Source organism: Macaca mulatta, chromosome 1, assembly GCF_049350105.2.
Source record: "Macaca mulatta isolate MMU2019108-1 chromosome 1, T2T-MMU8v2.0, whole genome shotgun sequence".
Lineage (NCBI taxonomy): Eukaryota > Metazoa > Chordata > Mammalia > Primates > Cercopithecidae > Macaca > Macaca mulatta.
The window spans coordinates 140,251,574-140,271,849 of record NC_133406.1 but is presented as its reverse complement, the minus strand read 5'-3'; the positions used below and the strand labels follow the sequence as shown (position 1 = coordinate 140,271,849).

Sequence of the window (20,276 nt, the reverse complement as noted above, 5' to 3'; positions counted from 1 at the left end):
AGAGTAAGAGTAAGTTTTATAAATCTGTTACTGTTAGAACTTTAGAAGAATCATAATTTTTTTACTAATGTAAACAACTATTTTATTTGCTTTATTGATTAGTCCAGCAGTGACTAAGTTTATGTAGTTTTTAAAAACAGTTCTATTGAGATAATTCATGAGCCATGTAATTTATGTGTTTAAAGTATATTATTTAATGGTTTTTTGGTATATTTCAATTCTGATTTTTTAAACCTGTGGTAAAGTATATACATATAACATAAAATTTGCCATCTTAACTATTTGTAGTGTACACTTCATTGTCATTACTTTTACAATGTTGTGCAACAATGACCACTATCCATTTCTAAAATGTTTTTAGCACTTTAAACAAAAACTTTGTAACTGTTAAGTAATAATCCCCATTCTCCTTTACTCACAGCCCTTAGTAACCTCTGATTCACTTTCTGGCTCTATGAATTTGCCTATTTTAAGTGTTTCATGTAAGTAGAATCATACATTTGTGTCTGGCACTTAGCAAAATGTTTTCAAGATTTATTCATGTTTTAACATGTATCAGAAATGTATTCCTTTTTATGGCTGAATAACATTCTATTGTATGGACATAGCACATTTTGTTTATTCATCCATGTGTTGATGGACACTTAGGTTGTTTCCACCTTTTGGCTATTGTGAATAATACTGAAAAAAACTGAGTAATGCTTCGGTAGATATACAAGGATCTGTTTGAGTCCCTGTTTCCATTCCTTTGGGTATGCATTTAGGAGTGGAATTGCTGGGTCATATGGTAATTCTAAGTTTAACTTTTTAAGGAATCATCAAACTGTTTTTCACAGCAACTGGACCATTTTACATCTCCACCAGCAAAGTACAAGGGTTCCTGTTTCTTCACATCTTCACCAGCACTTAATATTTTGTTGTTGTTTTTTTAAATAGCCATTCTAATAGTTGTAAAGTATTACCTCACTGTGGTTTTGACTTGTGTTTCTCTAATAACTAATGATGATGAATTTTTATGTGTTTTTTTTTTTGGCTTTTTGTGTCCATCCTTCCTCCCTCCCTCCCTCCCTCCCTCCCTCCCTCCCTCCTTTCCTTTCTTTCTTTTTGACTGAGTCTCACTATGTCGCCTAGGCTGGAGTACAATGGCACGATCTTGGCTCACTGTAACCTCCACCTCCCAGGTTCAAGTGATTCTCATGCCTCAGCCTCCCGAGTAGCTGTGATTACAGGGGCGTGCTACCAAACCTTGCTACTTTTTGTATTTTTAGTAGAGACAGGATTTCACCAGGTTGGCCAGGCTGGTCTTGAGCTCCTGACCTCAGGTGATCCGCCTACCTCGGCCTCCCATAGTGCTGGGATTATAGGCATGAGCCACCACACCTGGTCCTTTTTGTGTATTTTCTTTCAAACTACATCTGACATGACTTGTTAAAAGATTGAATATGTGAAAGTCAGAAGAAAGGAGGGATCCAGTTTGAGGAATAATTGCTAGGTTTTTAGATTAAACTATTGGGTGAATGGGTGCTGCAATTAATGATATATAGAAATAGGTTTGGGGGAAAATTAAAGCTGCTTTTTGCATCATATTAAGTTTCAGACAGCTATAAGCATTCCCATTGAGATGTCAAATAGTAGAGTCTATGCATATGGAACTCAAGAATTTGTCAGTTTACCTTTTGCTTTGAAGCCAAGGATTGAATGAGATCACCTAGTGTATACTAGAAGAAGAGAAGGCCAAAGACTGAGCTCTGTTGCATTCCCAATATTTAGAGGTCAGATTCCACAGGAGGAATCAGCAAATGAAGATTGAAGGAAAATAAAAAGATAAATGGAAACGTAATAGCCAAGCTGAGATAGTAGTGTTTTTGCTGCTAAGGTATAGATGAGCAGAAGTATTCACTGCATTTAACATTGTGGAGCCAAAGATATCTTTGACACAAACAGTTGCATTGTAGAAAGACGTGGTGAAAATGTGGTAAAACCAACTTTCAGTGAACCAAAGCATCTATAGACACACCATACAGAAAAATAGATTCCAGGTGAATTAAAGATTGACATTTAAAAAGCAAAACTTTATGACCTTACTATTGTGAATGATTTCAAACAACATATAAAAGATACAAATAAGACATAAAAGAAAACATAGATAATTTAGGGTATATTAAATTGAAAAACATCTGTAAATCAAATCAAGTAAGAAGACAAGTCACAAATTCAGAGAAGATATTTATATCACTTGTAACCACCAATAATTAATATCCAGAATTACAATTACTCAGACAACTCAATCACAGTTAATAGAAACTTAATAGAAAAGGGGGCAAAGGATACATACAGGTAATTCACAGAAGAAGAAACCTGCATGGCAGATACATATATAAAAAGATGCTCAACTTCACTAGCAATCAAGGAAATCAGATTAAAACCACAGGACACAATTTCACTGCCCTCAAATTGGCAAAAATAGAAAGTCTTAATACCAGGAATTGGTGATTATTTAAAAATTGAATTTAAAAAATTAAAAAATAATCAGGTTCGGTGCACACCTATAGTCCCAGTTACTTGGGAGGCTGAGGCAGGAGGGTTGCTTAAGTTTGGGAGTTGGGATCTAGCCTGGGTAACATAGCAAGACCCCCATCTCAAAAAATAAAATAACATAAAATTAAGGTAATATTTTAGTTTTCTGGTAAAACTAAGAAAAAAACCTTTTGGTAACTTTTATCTTAGTTAAGAATTGTTCAATTATTATTTTGGGGTGAGGAGAGGGTGAGTACCACGTAGTAATTTTAAAGTTTTTTTTTATTTCAAAAAACTTTTCATAATTAAACTATTCCTATTTTATATTGAGAGAAAAATTTGTCTAAAGTGTCATTATTGGTAAATAATTCTAGGGTTCCTTAGAATTTCTCATTTTTTTGAGGAGTTTATGTATGTATCTCTAAAAGATCTTTGGCCATTTTTCATGACTGATACCATAAAATTGGCCAGTTCAAAGTTCATTTTCAATCCCTTTCTCCCTTTCTTGGCTCTAATGTGGAGGAAATAAAGGAAATGACTTCCCGGCTTCCTTGCAGCTATGGATAGTTATGCAACACAATTCTGTTCAATGAGAACCAGGAAGATACCTGCTAAGCTGCTGTTTCCTCTCCTTTTTTTTTTGCTGCCTGAAACAAGAACTAGAGATGCAGCAGTACTTTGATGACTTTGTTGCAATAATCATGTATACAACAGATGAAAAGCATGAAGATTAAAAAGCCAAAATATATACAGTTATATATGTTTTATATATAGTTTTTTATATATACACACATATATTTATGTGTGTGTGTATATATATATGGATCTTAGAATAGTGCTTAGCTGATATTATCACATACCAGGAACATTTTGGTTTCCAAAAATTGGACATATATTAAGATCTTTTTATATATATATATATATATATACACACACACACACACACACACACATATATATATATATAAACCATCCAGGAATTTTTTTATCAAGGTTATATCACAGAAATTTTTAAAGCCTGTTATTCTACTCTAATGCAGTTATTTTGTTTTTCTGCTATGCCTTTTTTGTAAGTGTACCTCTCTTGGACATAATTTTAATAATTTGCCATATGAAGAGACACAGGCTTAATTTGTAGCAGCCTTGTATTAACAAGAAAGAGATAATCCTGCTCTCTCTTTGATAATCCACCTGAACCTAGAATATTCATTTCAACCTGTTTATCGCCAGAATGAGCTGCAGTGGTTAGAGGATTTCCAATGCAGATACTGGAAGGTCTTTAAAAGATAATGCTGTATGAGAGATTCATGGAACCAAGAAAGAGTTGGTTCCTCATAACTCCGAAATCCTCTGGCCCCAGCTTTCTCTTTTTTTCCTCTCCTGGTTGATGGCACCTAGACCCATTAGTGGCACCACGTTGAATTTTCTTCAGTCTCAATGTCGCAGTCAGGGTGGGAGAAGTGGCAGAACAAGCCTTCTTCCAGACCACTGGTTGGCAGCCTGTGCTAGAGCTCATCTGGTTTGTTTTCAAGCCAGTGACAGTCACTTTTTTTTTTTTTTTTGAGATGGGGATCTTGTTCTTTTGCTCAGGCTGAAGTGCAGTTATGCAATCATAGCTTGCTGCTACTTCAAATTCCTGGGCCCAATTGATCCTCCTGCCTCAGCCTCCTGGATAGCTGGGACTACAGGTGCATGCCACAACACCCAGCTAATTAAAAACTTTTTTTATTTTTTATTTTTTTTATTTTAAGAGACAGGTTCTCATTATGTTGATCAAGCTGGTCTTGAACTCCTGGCCTCAAGCAATCCTGTCACTTTGACCTCCCAGGACGCTGGCTAATTACAGACATGAGCCACTGTGCCCAGCCTGACTGACAGTCACTTTTAGGAGTGGGTTCATTTGCTTCCAGGATCCACCTTCCCACTTTTCTTAGAGTCCTTTGTCCACCCCAGGGACTTTTCCCCTCCTTTCATAGCTAGACACTGTGGCACTCTTTGCAACTTGCTTGGTGCAGGGTTGCCACAAACTTTCAATTTGGAAGAAAATGCAATATTTGAAAAGGGTAATAAAATGAAGCATAATTAAACGAGGTATGCTTACAGAGAGTACACCTGGGTCCCTGAGTCTCTATAAAAGCTTTGGATCTGGACTCATCCTATGTGAGACAAATCCCTATGGGTTGAACTAGTGTTAGTTGGGTTTTCTGTTGTTTGCAACCAAACCCAATCCCTAACTGATTTACCTTCTTTTTATGAATAAAATCTTCACAATTACTAACTGGCATGAATGGCTGGTGATAAACAAAATGCACAAAATACAAGTTTTTATAACATTGCTATAATAAACTAAGAATGCTTGGTTGACAAATTAAAACTTTGAGCTTTTGGCTGTCAGAAATAAGTGTTTGTATGTGTTTGTATATTTTATATATATGTAGATATATATAAGATAAATTTGATTATATATCAGAATAAAAGAATATGAGGTTTCTTAATACATTATAATATTTAACATTTAAAAAATCAGCATCATAAAGATATATTTTAGTCCTAAAAGAATCTTGACATGTAGCTCAATTTTCTTTTTCTATAGGTGAGAAAATTGAGATCTTGAGAGCAGATATGTAACTTATTCAGAGTTACTTAATTACTGATTTTTCTCATATTATTTTCTAGAATGTAGTCTAAGAGCACTGAATCGAGTACTACATGATGAAATTCTTAATAAACCTATGGAAACACTTAAACTTGCTATTCCATCAGGGATCTATACTCTTCAGAATAATTTACTGTATGTGGCACTATCAAATCTAGATGCAGCTACTTATCAGGTACTTAAAATACATTTCTTTCTTTTTTAAAAAAACTTTTTTTCTTATACATAATAATTGTATATATTTATGGGGTACATGTGATATTTTGATACATGCATCCAACGTGTAATGATCAAATCAGGGTATTTAGGATATTCATCTCCGCAAACATTTATCATTTCTTTGTGTTGGGAACATTTCAGATCTTCTCTTCTAGTTATTTTGAAATTTTGAGTAAATTATTGTTAACCGTAGTCACCTTCCTATGCTAACACTAGAACTTATTCCTTCTATCTAACTCAATTTTTGTACCCATTAACCAATCTCTCTTTATTCCTCCCCCTGCCCTTGTATCTTTCCCATCCTCTGGTAGCTATCATTCTACTCTCTACCTCCATGAGACCCTCCCATTTTTTTTTTCCTTGTTTTTTAGCTTCCACATGTGAGTAAAAATATGATATTTGTCTTTCTGTGCCTGGGTTGTTTCACTTAACATAATGACCTCCAGTTGCATCCTTGTTGTTGCAAATGACAGGATCTCATTCTTGTTATATCTGAATAGTATTTCTTTATGCATTTATCCATTGATGGACACTTAGGTTGAGTTCATGTCTTAGCTATTGTGAACAATGCTGCAATAAATATAGGACTAGAGGTATCCCTTTGATATATTGATTTCCTTTCCTTTGGATAAATACCCAGTAGTGGGATTGCTGGATTGTCTGGTAGTTCTATTTTAAGTTTTTTGAGAATGCTTTGTGCTGTTTTCCATAGAGGCTGTACTAATTTACATTCTCAGCAGCAGTGTACAAGAGCTCCTTTTTCTCCACATACTCACCAGCACTGGTTATTTTTTGTCTTTTTGATAATAGTTATTCTAACAAGGGGTAGGATGCTATGTCGCTGTGGTCTTGATTTGCATTTCCCTGATGACTAGTGATGTTGAGCATTTTTTCATATACCTGTTGGCTACTTGTATGTCTTCTTTTGAGAAATGATTATTGAGGTCCTTTGCTCACTTTTTAATGGGATTATTTGTTCTTATGCTCTGGAGTTCTTTATATATTATGGATATTAGTTTCTTGTCAGATGATTAGTGCAAATATTTTCTCCCATTCTACAGATTGTCTTTTTATTGTTTTCTTTGCTTTGCAGAAGTTTTTTAGTTTAATATAGTTCCATTATTCTATTTTTGTTTTCATTGCCTGTGCTTTTTTTCTTATGTATTGTATATTTTTAAAAATATGGAACACTTCATGAATTTGTTTGTCATCCTTATGCAGGGGCCATGTTAATCTTCTCTGTATGATTCCAATTTTAGTATATGTGCTGCTGAAGCAAGCTCTGCCTGTGTTTTTGAAATAACAGCCATAAAATCTGCCTTGACCAATGTCCTGAAACATTTCTCCTCTGTTTCTTCTAGTAGTCATTTTATAGTTTTCAGTCTTATGTTTAAGTCTTTAATTCATTTTAAGTTTTTTTTTTTTAATATGGTGAGAGATGGGATCTAGTGTTCTTTTTCTTCATATTCATATCCAATTTTCTCAGCATCATTTATTGAAGAGGATGTCCTTTTTCTATTGTATGCTCCTGGCACCTTCATCAAAAATCAGTTGGCTGTAAACTTGTAAATGTATTTCAGGATTCTCTATTTTGTTCCATTGGTCTTTGTACCTGTTATTAAACAAATTCCATAGTCTTGTATACTATAGCCTTGTAGTATATTTTGAAGTCATAGTGTGATGCCTCTAGCTTTGTTCTTTTTGCTCAGGGTTGCTTTGGCTATTATTCAGGGTCTTTGTGGTTCCATGTGAATTTTAGGATTGTTTTTTTCTGTTTCTTTGAAGAGTGTCATTGGTATTTTTATGGGGATTGTCCTGAATCCATAGATCGTTTTTGGTAATACAGTGATTTTAACAATATTCTTTTAATCCACAAGCATGGGATATCTTCCCATTTGTGTCCTCTTCCATTTCTTTCATCTGTGTTTTGTAGTTTTTCTTGTAGAGATCTTTTACTTCTTTGGTTAAATTTATTCCTAGAATTTTTTTTTTTTTTTGTAGCTATTGGAAATAAGATTGCTTTCTTTATTTCTTTTTCAGTTAGCTTGTTATTGGTTTATAGAAATGCTACTGATTTTCGTATGTTGATTTTGTATCCTGCAACAACTGAATTTGTTTATCAGCTCTTTAAGAGTTTTTTAATGGAATCTTTAGGGTCCTCTGTATATAAGATCATGTCATTTGCAAAGAGGGACAATTTGACTTCCTCTTTTCCAGTTTGGATGCCTTTTATTTCTCTCTTTTGCCCTATTTTGTTCCAGTTTTTAAAGGAAAGCCTTCCAGCTTTTCCCCCTTCAGTATGATATTAGTTGTGTGTTTGTCATATATGGCCTTTATTATGTTGAGATATGTTCCTAGGAATATTTTAAATTTTATCAAATGCTTTTTCTGCATCTAGTGAGATGATCATAAGGTTTTTATTCTTTATTCTGTTGATATGATGTATTACATTTATTGATTTTGCATATATGTTAAACCATCTTTGCATCCTTGGGATAAATCCTACTTGATTGTGGTAAACAATCTTTTTTATGTGCTCTTGGAATCGATTTGCTAGTATTAATATTTAGTTCAGGATTTTTGGGTTCTGTATTGTTCTATTCAGGAATATTTAACTGTAGTTTTCTTTTTTGTTGCGTGCTTGTCTGGTTGTGGTATCAGGGTAATGCTGGCCTCACAGGATGAGTTAGGAAGAATTCCCTTCATTTGATTTTTTTGGAATACTTTGAGGAGAATTGGTGTTAGTTCTTCTTTATAAGGTCAGTAGAATTCAGAAGTGGAGTTGTCCAGTCCTGGACTTTCCTTTTCTGGGAGGCTTTTTAAGTGCTGATTGAATCTTGTTACTTGTTATTGGTCTGTTTAGGTTTTTAATTTCTTCTTTGTTCAATCTTGGTAGGTTGTATCAGTCTCGGAATCGATCCATGTCTTGTAGGTTTTTCAGTTTGCTAGTATGTAGTTGTTCATAATAGTCTCTAATGATCATTTGTATTTCTGTGGTATCCTCTGTACTGTCTCCTTTTTTGTTTATAATTTTATTTAGGTCTTCCCTCTTTTTTTCTTGGTTAGTTTGTAGTTTATTGATTTTACTTATTTTTTCACGAAACCAATTTTTCTTTTATTTCATCCTTCGTATTTTTTAGTCTCTATTTCATTTAGTTCTGCCTGATCTTTTGTTGTTGTTGTTTGTTTGAGACAGTCTCACTTTGTTGCCCACACTGGAGTGCCATGGCGCAGTCTTAGCTTACTGCAGCCTCAACCTCCTGGGCTCAAGAAATCCTCCCACCTCAGCCTCCTGAATAGCTGAGAATATAGGTGTGTGCTACCATGCCTGGTTAATTTTTTTTTTTTTTGGTAGCGACAGGGTCTTATTATGTTGCCCAGGTTGGTCTTGAACTTCTGGCCTCAAGTGATCCGCCTGGCCTCCCAAGGTGCTGGGATTATAGCTATGAGCCACCGTGCCTGGCCTGCCCATCTTTATTCTTTCTTTCCTTCTTTTAGTTTTGGGTTTGGTTTATTCTTGCTTTTCTAGCTTCTCGAGGTACATTAGGTTGTTTATGTGAATCTTTCTAATTTGTTGACATAGGCATTTATTGCTGTAAACTTCCCTTTTGTCACTGCTTTTACTGTATCTCATAGGTTTTGGTATGTTGTGTTCCAATTTATATTTGTTTTTAAGAAATTTTTCTAGACTGGGCACAGTGGCTCATGCCTGTAATCCCAGCACATCAGGAGGCCAAGGCGAGTGGATCACCTGAGGTCAGGAGTTTGAGACCAGCCTGGCCAACATGGTAAAACGCTGTCTCTACTAAAAATACAAAAATTAGCCAGGCATGGTGGCGGGTACCTGTAATCCCAGCTACTCAGGAGGCTGAGGTAGGAGAATTGCTTGAACCCAGGAGGTGGAGCTTGCCATGAGCTGAGATCATGCCATTGCACTCAACGGCGTGGGCAACAAGATTGAAACTTCATCTGAAAAAAAAAAAAGAAAAGGAAAAAAAGAAAATTTTCTGTTTTGATCTGAAAAGATACTTGATATGACTTCAACTTTAAAAAATTTGTTGAGACTTGTGGCCTAATATATATTCTATTCTGGAGAATGCTGCATGTGCTGATGAGAAGCATGTGCATTCTGCAACTGTTAGATGAAGTGTTTTGTGAATATCTGGGAGTTCCGTTAGGTATAAAGTGTAGTTTAAATGCGCTAACATTTTTGTTGTTGATTTTCTTTCTAGATGATGTCTGTGCAATACTGAGAGTGGGGTTGTGAAGTCCCCAGTTGTTACTGTATTGGAGTCTATCTCTCTCTTTAGAGCTACCAATATTTGCTTAATATATCTAGGTGCTGCAGTGTTGGGTGTATATATATTTAGAATTGCTCTACAGTCTTGTTGAATTGATCCCTTTATCATTATATAATTACCTCTTTGTCTGTTTCTACCGTTTTTGACCTAAAGTCTATTTTACATAGGTATAGCTATTTCTGCTCATTTTTTGTTTCTGTTTGCAGGGAATATCTCTCTACCACTTTATTTTCAGTTTATGTTTGTCTTTACAGGTGAACTGCATTTCTTGTAGGTAGTGTGTAGTTAACTTATGGTTTTTTAAGTCCATTTTGCCAGTCCTTATCTTTTATGTGGGAAATTTATTTACATTCACAGTTATTATTGATACATGGAAATTATTCCTGTCATTTTGTCAGTTGTTTTCTGGTTGGTTTTCTGTAGTGTTAATGTTTGACTCCTTTCTCTTTGTCATTTGTGTATCTGGTTTTCCAGTGAGTTTTATACTTTCATGTGTTTTTATCATGGTAGATACTGACCTTGAAGTGCAGGACTCCTGTAAGCACTTTCTTTGTTTATTTTTGAGACAAGATCTGGCTCTATCACCCAAGCTAGAGTGCAGGGGCACAGTCTCGGCTCACTGCAACTTCTGCTTCCCAGGCTAAAGCCATCTTCCCTCAGCCTCCCAAGTAGCTGGGATTACCGGTACACACCACCATGCCCGGCTAACTTCCGTATTTTTTTAGAGACGAGGTTTCGTCATGTTTCCCAGTCTGGTCTCAAACCTCTGAGCTTAAGAGATCTGCCTGCGTCGGCCTCCCGAAGTGTTGGGATTACAGGCACCTGGTCTAGGCATTTCTTTTTCTTTTTTCTTTTCTTTTTTCTTTCTTTTTTTTTTTTTTTTTTGAGACAGAGTCTCGCTCTGTCGCCCAGGCTGGAGTGCAGTGGCACGATCTTGGCTCACTGCAAGCTCCTCCTCCAGGTTCACCCCATTCTTCTGCCTCAGCCTCGGGAGTAGCTGGGACTACAGGCGCCCGCCACCACGCCCGGCTAATTATTTGTATTTTTAGTAGAGACGGGGTTTCACCGTGTTAGCCAGGATGGTCTCGATCTCCTGACCTCGTGATCCTCCCACCTTGGCCTCTCAAAGTGCTGGGATTACAGGCATGAGCCACAGCACCTGGCCAGCATTTCTTATATGGCTGGTTTAGTGGTGATTAATTTCCTCAGTTTTTCCTTATCTAGGAAAGACTTTATCTTTCATTTTATTTTTTAAAATTTATTTACCTGTTTTTTAATTTTAAAAAATTTATTTATATTTATTTTTTATTTTCTAAAAGAGAGATGTCTTGCTGTGCTTCCCAGGCTGGAATGCAGTGGCTGTTCACAGGCACAATTATGGTGCACTGCAGTATCAAATTCCTGGGCTCAACTTGTCCTCCTGCCTCATCCTTCCAGGTAGCTAGACCTCAGTCACACTCTACCATGCCTGGCTTTGCATCCTTTTTTTTTGATGTTCGGTTGCCCAGGCTGGAGTGCAGTGGTATGATCTCGGCTCACTACAACCTCTGCCTCCTAGGTTCAAGCAATTCTCCTGCCTCAGCCTCCTGAGTAACTGAGATTACAGGTGCACACCACCACGCCCTGCTAATTTTTGTAGTTTTAGTAGAGACCGGGTTTCATGATGTTGGCCAGGCTGGTCTTGAACTCCTGACCTCAAGTGATCCACCCACCTCGGCCCCCAGAGTGCTGGGATTACAGGCGTGAGCCACTGTGCCCAACTGGTTTTCAGTTTTTTCATTGTCAGTTTAGTATTCAGTTTTCTTGGTCTTCTAACTTATTTACCACTCATCCAAATGATTTCTAGCTTTCAAAATTTTATGTTTTGTCTCTTCTCTTATTCTCCTTGTCTTTGTTGGTTTCCATTTAAAACAAAAGCCTTTAAAAATTCACCTTTTGGTCAGGTGCAGTGGCTTTCGCCTGTAATCCTAGCACTTTGGGAGGCAGAGGTGGGTGTATCACTTCAGCTCAGGAGTTCAGGACCAGTCTGGGCCCAGCTTGCATTCATTTTTTTAACAATAGTTTCACTGTGTATGGTATTTTTATCGGGCAGTGTTTTTTTCTTTCAGCATTTTGAATATATCATCTAATTCTCTCCTGGCCTATAATGTTTGTCTTAAAAAATCTGCTGTTAAGACTGATGGAGATTCCCTTATATGTAACTTGATGCTTGTCTCTTGCTGTTTTTAGGATTCTCTCTTTGTCTTTTGACTTTTGATAGTTTGACTATAATGTACTTCGGTGAAGATCTTTTTGGGTTGACTCTAGTTAGGCTTTTTCATTCTTTTTTCTCTTTTTTTTATGTGACTGGCTTATGAAATTCTTTATTCTGTTTCATCTAGTCTAACACTGAAGCTCTTGATTGGATTTTTTATTTCATTTATTGAATTCTTTAGTTCTGTGATTTTTGTTTAGTTCTTTTTTATGATATCTCTTTGTTGAATACCTCATTTAGATGATGAATTGTTCTCCTATTTTGTTTATATTGTCCGCTTATGTTCTCTTGTATCTCACTAAACTTTCTAGATATCATTATGTTGAATTCTTTTCAGACCTTTCATATTTTCTTTTCATTGGGATGTGTTACTGGAGAATTATTGTGTCCCTTTGGAGGTGTCGTATTTCCTTGCTTTCTCATGTTTCTTGTGTCTTTACATTGATACCTTTGCATCTGGTATAACAGTACCTTCTTCCAGTTTTGTAGATAGCTTTCATAGGGAAAGACATTTTCCTACAGATATATGCATAACATTGGTCGGGTAGGGTGCTTTGGCTTTGATCCTGGGTGTGTGCAATAATATGTAGTCTCTATATGATTTCTTTGGCTATAATCAATGTCAGTGGGGTCTGTCTGGTTCCTCAGTGGCTTCAACTGAAGTTGTTAGTGGGGACTGTGGCAAGGCTTTGCTGGGGGTGGGGATGCCAGGCAGGCTCCAGTGGTGGCAGTGATGGACCAGGTATGCTGGCTCTTGGGTCCCCAGGAGGTGTATGCAGATACTAGCAGTGGTAGGTTCAGGTGGCTGGGCCTTGGGCCTCCCAGCAGCTTGTTTTAGTGCTGCTGGAGGCAGCAGTGGGCTGGGCAGGTGGGTGGGTCTTCCAGTTCTTGAGTGGCATGTGTGGCATTGGCAGTAGCAGGAGCAACAGTAGGCCAATCTTAGGTCCCCAAGTGGTGTACATGAGTGCCAGTGGTGAAAGCATAGGGCTAGGCAATCCATTGTTCAGGTCCCCAGTTTGTGTGCGTGGGTGGGTGCCAGCAGTGGTAGCAACAGGTTGTTCAGGTCAGTCGCTAGCCCCCAGGAGGCATGCATGGGCAGTAAACAGAGCAGGCTCATTTTCAAGTCCCTGGAGGCCTATGCAAGCAGTGGTGGGTGGGGCAGGCTTGTCCTCAGGCCCCTGGGTGGTCTGCACAGGTGCTATCTGTGGCAGGTGGGGCAGGTTGATACCCAGGCTCCTAGATTACATGATTGTGTACCTGCAAGAGTGGCAGTGGCTGTGGAGATAATTTTGTCTTTGCTTGCCTGTTGCAACCGAATTTACAATAAGAAAGTTTAATTCATTTTGCATTATTGCCTAAAGTGTCCAAAGCTCTCTGGTACATAGTACAGATTCCTGAGACTGGCATTAACTGAAGCTTTAGATCCCAGTTCCCAGCCAGGTGCAACCACCAGGCATGCTGCCATAGTCCTTAAAATACATTTCTAATAGTACTCTTAAGGAACAAACAAACAAGCAAACATTAATACTATTACTGTTTTCTTTTTCAGGTCACATATCAGTTGAAAATTCTTACAACAGCATTATTTTCTGTGTCTATGCTTAGTAAAAAATTGGGTGTATACCAGTGGCTGTCCCTAGTAATTTTGATGACAGGAGTTGCTTTTGTGCAGGTAACTATTCAAGATAAGTATTTTTTTATCTTTATCGTGGTTTCAAACCCTTATTTATTTTGTGTAGAGAATATGGTTCTATTGCTTCTTGAAACCAGCAAATGTTATTCACCACAACTAACATATGTTTTGAGGGCTTCCTTTGTGTGACATACTACATTGGGAGTGTAAGTAATACAGAGGAATTAATCAAAATAAAATTATATTACCTACAGAAATGAACATTCTAATTAGGGAAATAAGACACTGCATTTTAAAGAAATGCAGTTGATTTTTGCTGGATATCTGTAGCATTTGAGATTATTAGCCACTCCCTTTTTATTTTCTATCAGCTTCACGATACCATTTTTTCCTGGTTCTTTTATCTTTCTAATGATTCCTTGTTGGTTTTCTTCATAGGGATCTCTTCTGTGAGACTCCCTTTAAATACTGGGGTTGCTTGCAGGTTTGTTATTTCTTCTAAGGTATACTTTTATTTTTGGAGATTTCATCTATTCTGGGGGGGTGTTAATTTTAATTTTTTTTTTAATTTTAAAAAAATTTATGAGGCGGGTGGATCACGAGGTCAGGAGATCGAGACCATCCTGGCTAACACGGTGAAACCCCGTCTCTACTGAAAAATACAAAAAACTAGCCGGGTGAGTTGGCGGGCGCCTGTGCCTGTAGTCCCAGCTACTCGGGAGGCTGAGGCAGGAGAATGGTGTGAACCCGGGAGGCGGAGCTTGTAGTGAGCCGAGATCCAGCCACTGCACTCCAGCCTGGGTGACACAGTGAGACTCCGTCTCAAAAAAAAAAAAAGAAAATTTATATAGAGACGGGGTCTCACTATGTTTCCCAGGCTAGTCTCAAACTTCTGGGCTGAAGTGATCATTCTGCCTCGGCCTTCCAAAGTGTTAGATGTGAGCCACCGTACTTGATCTTATTATTTATTATGATGATGATTATTTTTAGTCCTCAGTGATACTTGTTCTGATGGAAGGTTTTATTAATACTTATATCCTGATAATTCCTCAGTTCATGTCATCACTTTCCCTGAAGTGTGGTGTTCATATCGTGAATAAATTTTTAATTTTTTTTTTTGAGATGGAGTCTTGCTTTGTCCTAGGTTGGAAGGCAGTGGTACAATCTCAGCTCAATGCAACCTCCACCTCCCGGGTTCAAGCGATTCTCCTGCCTCGGCCTTCCAAGTAGCTGGGATTACAGGTGCCTGCCACCACACCTGGCTAATTTTTTGTGTTTTTTAGTAGAGATGGGCCTTCACTATGTTGGCCAGGCTGGTCTCGAACTCCTGACCTCGTGATCCACCCGCCTCGGCCTCCTAAAGTGCTGGGATTATAGGCATGAGCCAATGTGCCCAGGCTAATATTTTTAATATTTATTTTAAATGAGTATTACAAAAGTATAAGTGGCATATCAAATTCATATTTTCATAAATATTGCTTAGGGTAAGCTAAAGTAGGCATTGTTTCAAACAGTAAGGTATTTTAAATTAGAAAGTTATTAATAGTTCAGGTGGAACATTAGTTTGACAAAACCATGAAAATGATAGGCAAATAACTGAAGCTTCAGGAACACAGACCTATAGGATAAAGCTCAGAGTGATTAGTGTGACACATTGAACCTTCTGAAATGTACCTACAGTTCCAGACTCATTTCTGCTGCTGCATACTTCACACTCTGAATTGCTACAACTGAGCTGCTTGTAGGGGCTATTTTGCACAGCTGAGCATTTATCCATTCTTTCTCTTGTGCCTACAATGCCTTCTCCCCTTTCTTTGCCTGGCTAACTCCTACCTTTAAGACTCAGCTGAGGCATAACATCACAGGCATAACATTTATGCCTTCTTCTCTACCACCATAGTACTTTGTACATATCTTTTCCGAAGTACTTATATTATAGGTAATTGCTCATTTGTATGTCTGTTTACCCCTACAACTTAAATTCCTAGAAGGCAGCAGCTGTGTTTCACTGCTCCTTCCATTCATAGTGCCTAATTAGCAAGACTCAAAACACAGTTTAAGATCAGGAAAAACAAATGATATTTGTTTTTACGTGATTAGTTGTCAACTGATTTTATAGCCTGTAAGTACAGATGACTCCTGGGAAATCTTCAAGGATGATATTGGAGTTAAATTAGGTGTTGAAAGGTAATAATTATAATGAAATTTGCATACTGAGTACTTATGTGCCAGGTGCCCCACTTGGTGGTTATCCTTTATAATCTCATGTTATACCCAACTGTTTAAGGTAGATATGTTATTCTTCCCAACTTACAAAGGAGTTATTGAGACTCAGAGAGGTTAATGAAATTGCTTATGATCCCAATCTAGTAGTGGCAGAGCCAGAACCGAATCTTTTCACTATTTGTGTTTTAGTAGGTTGGAAACAGCAGAAAAAGTATTACATAAAAGGTATGTTTAAAAAAAAATACAGATGTTGATCTGTGGATAAGCACAAGATAAGTTAAGGAGTGATAATAGTCTTCTTTGATTGGAACAAATAATTGACAAAGATATGGTGAGAGATGAAATTACAAAATACAGATTGGTCCTAGATTATATGTGGTCTTCAGTATTGAGCCAGGAGCTTAGGCTTGACTGCTTTTGGCTGTAAGGCCTCACTGGAGAGTTGGAAGGGAGAGAGGCATATCAGAGAACTCCTATAGGCATGCAGGGTAGATTGGTGGGAAGAAAGACTGAAGGAATGGAGAGGAATTAGAAAGCATGACAATGACCTAAACTGTCAGGTTAATGGGATTGGAATGTCCCACAGCAGTGATGTAAGAGTTGTTCCAAGGGAAGAATCAGTATGAGTGTTAGACTAATAAATATCATAGAGAATGGAGAGCAAGGAGATCAAGAAACTTAAGTTTGAATAGTGGCATTTTTAATAGATACAAAGGTATCAAAAGGTATGTTTGCTTTGAAGAGGGATGGGTACATTTTAGTCACATTGGCTTTGAGAAGTTTCTGGATAGCAGCAACTGAAAATTTTGGACTTGAGCTCAGAAGAGATGCCAGTGCTTCTGTGAATCAGCTCTCCAGGGTAGAGGGGATTCCTATAAATATGCTGTAGCACTACACTGTCCAATAGGGTAGCCACAAGCTATATGTAGCTATTTAAATTTAATTAGTTAAAATTAAATAAAAATTTCAGTTCCTTGGTCACACTACCCACATTTCAAGTTCTCAGTAGCCACTTAAAGATAGTGATGACCCTATTGAGGGTGAAGATACAGAACATCTCCATCATCGAAAGGGTCTGTTGACTAGAATAAATATAAAGATTAGAGAAGAGAACACGGAAAAGAGCAGGTCATTTCAAGAGGTAAGGAATGAGTAGTCAGTAGTGTTAATTCTGTGGTGAAGGCAAGCTGAATAGAGAATGAACAATTTTATTATTAAAAATTAGTTAACATATTGATTGAAAAGTCTTTGGTAGCTATGAAAAGTACAGTTTCAGAAGGAAAAATGGCTTTAAGAAGTCCAGCTAGGTTGGATGTGGTGGCTCACACACACCCACAATCCTAGCACTTTGGGAGGCCAAGGCAGGCAGATTGCTTGAGCCCAGGAGTTTGAGACCATCCTGGGCAACATGGCAAAACCCTGTCTCTACAAAAAATACAGAAATTAACTGAGTGTGGTTGTGTGCAGCTGTAGTCCCAGCTACTGGGGAAGGTAAGGTGGATCACCTGAGCCCAGGGAGGTTGAGGCTGCAGTGAGCTGTTATCATGCACTGCACTCCAGTTGGGGTGACAGAGTGAGACCATGTCTCAAAAAAAGAAGTCCAACTAATAGAAGATCAAACTGAGGAGGGAAGAAATAGATGCAAAAGAAAATTTAACAGTAGTTATAGGATATCAATTGATTAGATTAAGGGTAACATCTAAGCCAGGGGGTACCATCCCTGGTGCAATGATCCTGGAGTCCCTTCCAACACATTTCATTTTCCAGTGTCTTGTACTCAGAGTTTTCCTTCACTGTCTGATGGACTATCTTTTCCTGACAGTGTTTGGGGTTCACCTCCCAACAGCTTCCCTTTATTATGCTTGATTTAGCACACCACTTTTCAGCTGATCTCTACTTTTGCTGATACAGCAGATGGGGATGTGAGATTCTCCTCCTTTCTTCTACCTATATTTGAGATGGTGCTTTTTAATAAATTAAACTTTAAGGAATTATCTCAGGGTAACATTGGTCTCTGTAAGAGATGAAATGTAAAATATTTATTATTTCTAAGGTACTTTTTGAAATTATAAGTTGTAATAGTAATATATTATCACTGTGAGGAAAAAAATCAAATGATTGTAAGGTTTTATGTTTAAAGCTCTCCTTTGCAATCCCAAAAATGATATTGGTTGCATTTTTAAGTTATGGTCTAAGAGTGGGCTCTCAATATGTTTATGTAAAATGTTATAGGAATTAAACTGCAATTTTACTTTTCTTCTTATTTAGTGGCCCTCAGATTCTCAGCTTGACTCTAAGGAACTGTCAGCTGGTTCTCAGTTTGTAGGACTCATGGCAGTTCTCACAGCATGTTTTTCAAGTGGCTTTGCTGGGGTTTACTTTGAGAAAATCTTAAAAGAAACAAAACAATCAGTTTGGATAAGGAATATTCAGCTTGGTAAGTTTTAAATGTTTTCTCATATTATTTTTAAAAGTGATTATATTGTTATATTTAAAGATGTCTATACATCTTTAAGTAAATGAGCCTTGCATAAAATCTGCTATTGATCCAAATATCTGGCAATGTTCTTGTCTTTTAAAACATTTTAGTTTGAATGAACACCTTTTATTTAAGAATATGAAAAACTTAGATCTGTGACATAAAGGTATACGTAGCCCATATCTGTCTTCACTATTTAGAGCCTTAGTAACTTTATCCTTGGTTGCCACTTCTTTCCCAGAAGGTTTTGCAAATAGCTTACATATTTTATTCCTGGAAAGGATGATTAAGATAATTAAGGAAGTTTGAAATGATGATTTTTTTGTCTCTGTTTTAAGATCTTTTTTTTTTTTTTGAGATGGGATGTCGCTCTTTTTGCCCAGGCTGGAGTGCAATGGCACGATCTGAGCTCACTGCTCGGGTTCAAGTGATTTTCTTGCCTCCGCCTCCAGAGTAGCTGGGACTACAGGTGCCCACCACCACGCCTAGCTAATTTTTGTATTTTTAGTAGAGACAGAGTTTTACCATGTTGGCCAGGCTGGTCTTGAACTCCTGACCTCAGGTGATCCACCCAAAAGCGCTATAGTCCCAAAGCGCACTGGGACTATAGGCATGAGCCACCGTGCCTGGCCTCTGTTTTAAAATCTTATGTGCTGTTTTATTTTAAAATGTTATGTTTTAGCTCTTAAATACTGCAGCATTTTTCTAACTGAAGGTAAATAGTTTAAAAGAAAAAAATCTCTTATATTGAAGCCTTTGAAAAATATTTAAACTTCTTTTAGTATTGTAATATTTAAATCCCCCTACGAAGATTCCAGCATTTAGTATTCCTGGCATACATTCATTTTGGGTGATGTCATATAGAACTGCCCATGTGAAAAGCAGCTCATCTGAAAATCAACACATTCTATTTTAAGCTTTTGTCCTTGTGACTTTGAGGTTTACCTTTGAAACCACTATTTTTTTTTTCTGTCCATATACCATTTTATACATGAGGAAACTAAAGTGCAGAGAGGTTAAATAACTTGCCCAAGCTCACATTACTGGTAAGTAATGCACTCAGTATTTGAATTCAGGTAGTGTGGCTCTGTTGCACCATGTCTATCTTGATCAGCAGTCATAAAGGCCCCTCTAGGCCCTAAATTGTCTGTACTCCTAATGGCCTATATTTTATGTCAAATCTTCCAAATTTTATTACAGTTCATCCTTCCACCTGTTTTCAAGTAATGTAATAACAGATTGCACCTTCATTTTAATCACATAGGATTTCTTTAAGTTTCTCTGCAAAATTTGTAGAAATGTCTTTTTTTTTTTTCATAAGAACATTCAAGGTAAATATTTTTAAAGCAAAATTTTATTAGCTTCTTTCGTTTGTCTAGAGAAAGTAAGCTCACAGGCATGAAAAGCATTAAGCAGTTTAATTCAATCTTTCAGAAATAATGTGTCTATAGCAGAGGGGTTAAGAATACTTAGTTTTGAAATCAGACCACTCAAATCCTGGTTTCATCACTTACCACCTATGTGACCTTAGGGAAGTTACTTCTTTCTCTGCTTCGCTTTCCTCATCTGCAAAATGTTCTAAATTTTACTCCCTATCTCATATATTACTATGAGGATTAAATGAAATTACTATATGTGAAGTGTTTAGAATAAAGTGTCTAGGCCAGGTGTGGTGGCTCACACCTGTAATCCCAGCACTTTGGAAGGCTGAGGCTGGCGGATCACTTGAGGTCAGGAATTCAAGACCAGCCTGGCCAACATGATGAGACCCCATTTCTACTAAAAATACAAAAATTAGCCAGGCATGGTGGTGGGCACCTGTAATCCCAGCTACTCTGGAGGCTGAGGCAGGACAATCGCTTGAACCTGGGAGGCAGAGGTTACAGTGAGTCAAGAATAAAGTATCTTACGTATAGTAAGCACTAATAAATGTCAACTATTTATATAAAATACAATATCAGAGAAAAAGAAATAATCAAGGTTTGTGTGAT

The 20,276-nt window shown here is 37.3% G+C and overlaps 1 protein-coding gene and 1 non-coding gene across 12 annotated transcripts in view; one reads left to right on the top strand and one right to left on the bottom strand.

Moving 5' to 3' along the window:
• Positions 1 to 20,276, top strand: part of SLC35A3 (solute carrier family 35 member A3) — a 66,970-nt gene that overhangs the window by 21,685 nt on the left and 25,009 nt on the right. For all 11 annotated transcript variants that reach the window (XM_077952501.1, XM_077952507.1, XM_077952534.1 and 8 more), the window contains 3 exons: positions 5,194 to 5,348; positions 13,497 to 13,619; positions 18,075 to 18,243. In XM_077952501.1, coding sequence (XP_077808627.1) covers positions 5,194 to 5,348; positions 13,497 to 13,619; positions 18,075 to 18,243 — 447 coding nt within the window. The remainder of the gene's footprint in view (positions 1 to 5,193; positions 5,349 to 13,496; positions 13,620 to 18,074; positions 18,244 to 20,276) is intronic.
• LOC114674805 (U6 spliceosomal RNA) lies at positions 6,569 to 6,671 on the bottom strand. The gene has a single exon (XR_003725906.1). It is a non-coding gene; the product is annotated as a U6 spliceosomal RNA (small nuclear RNA).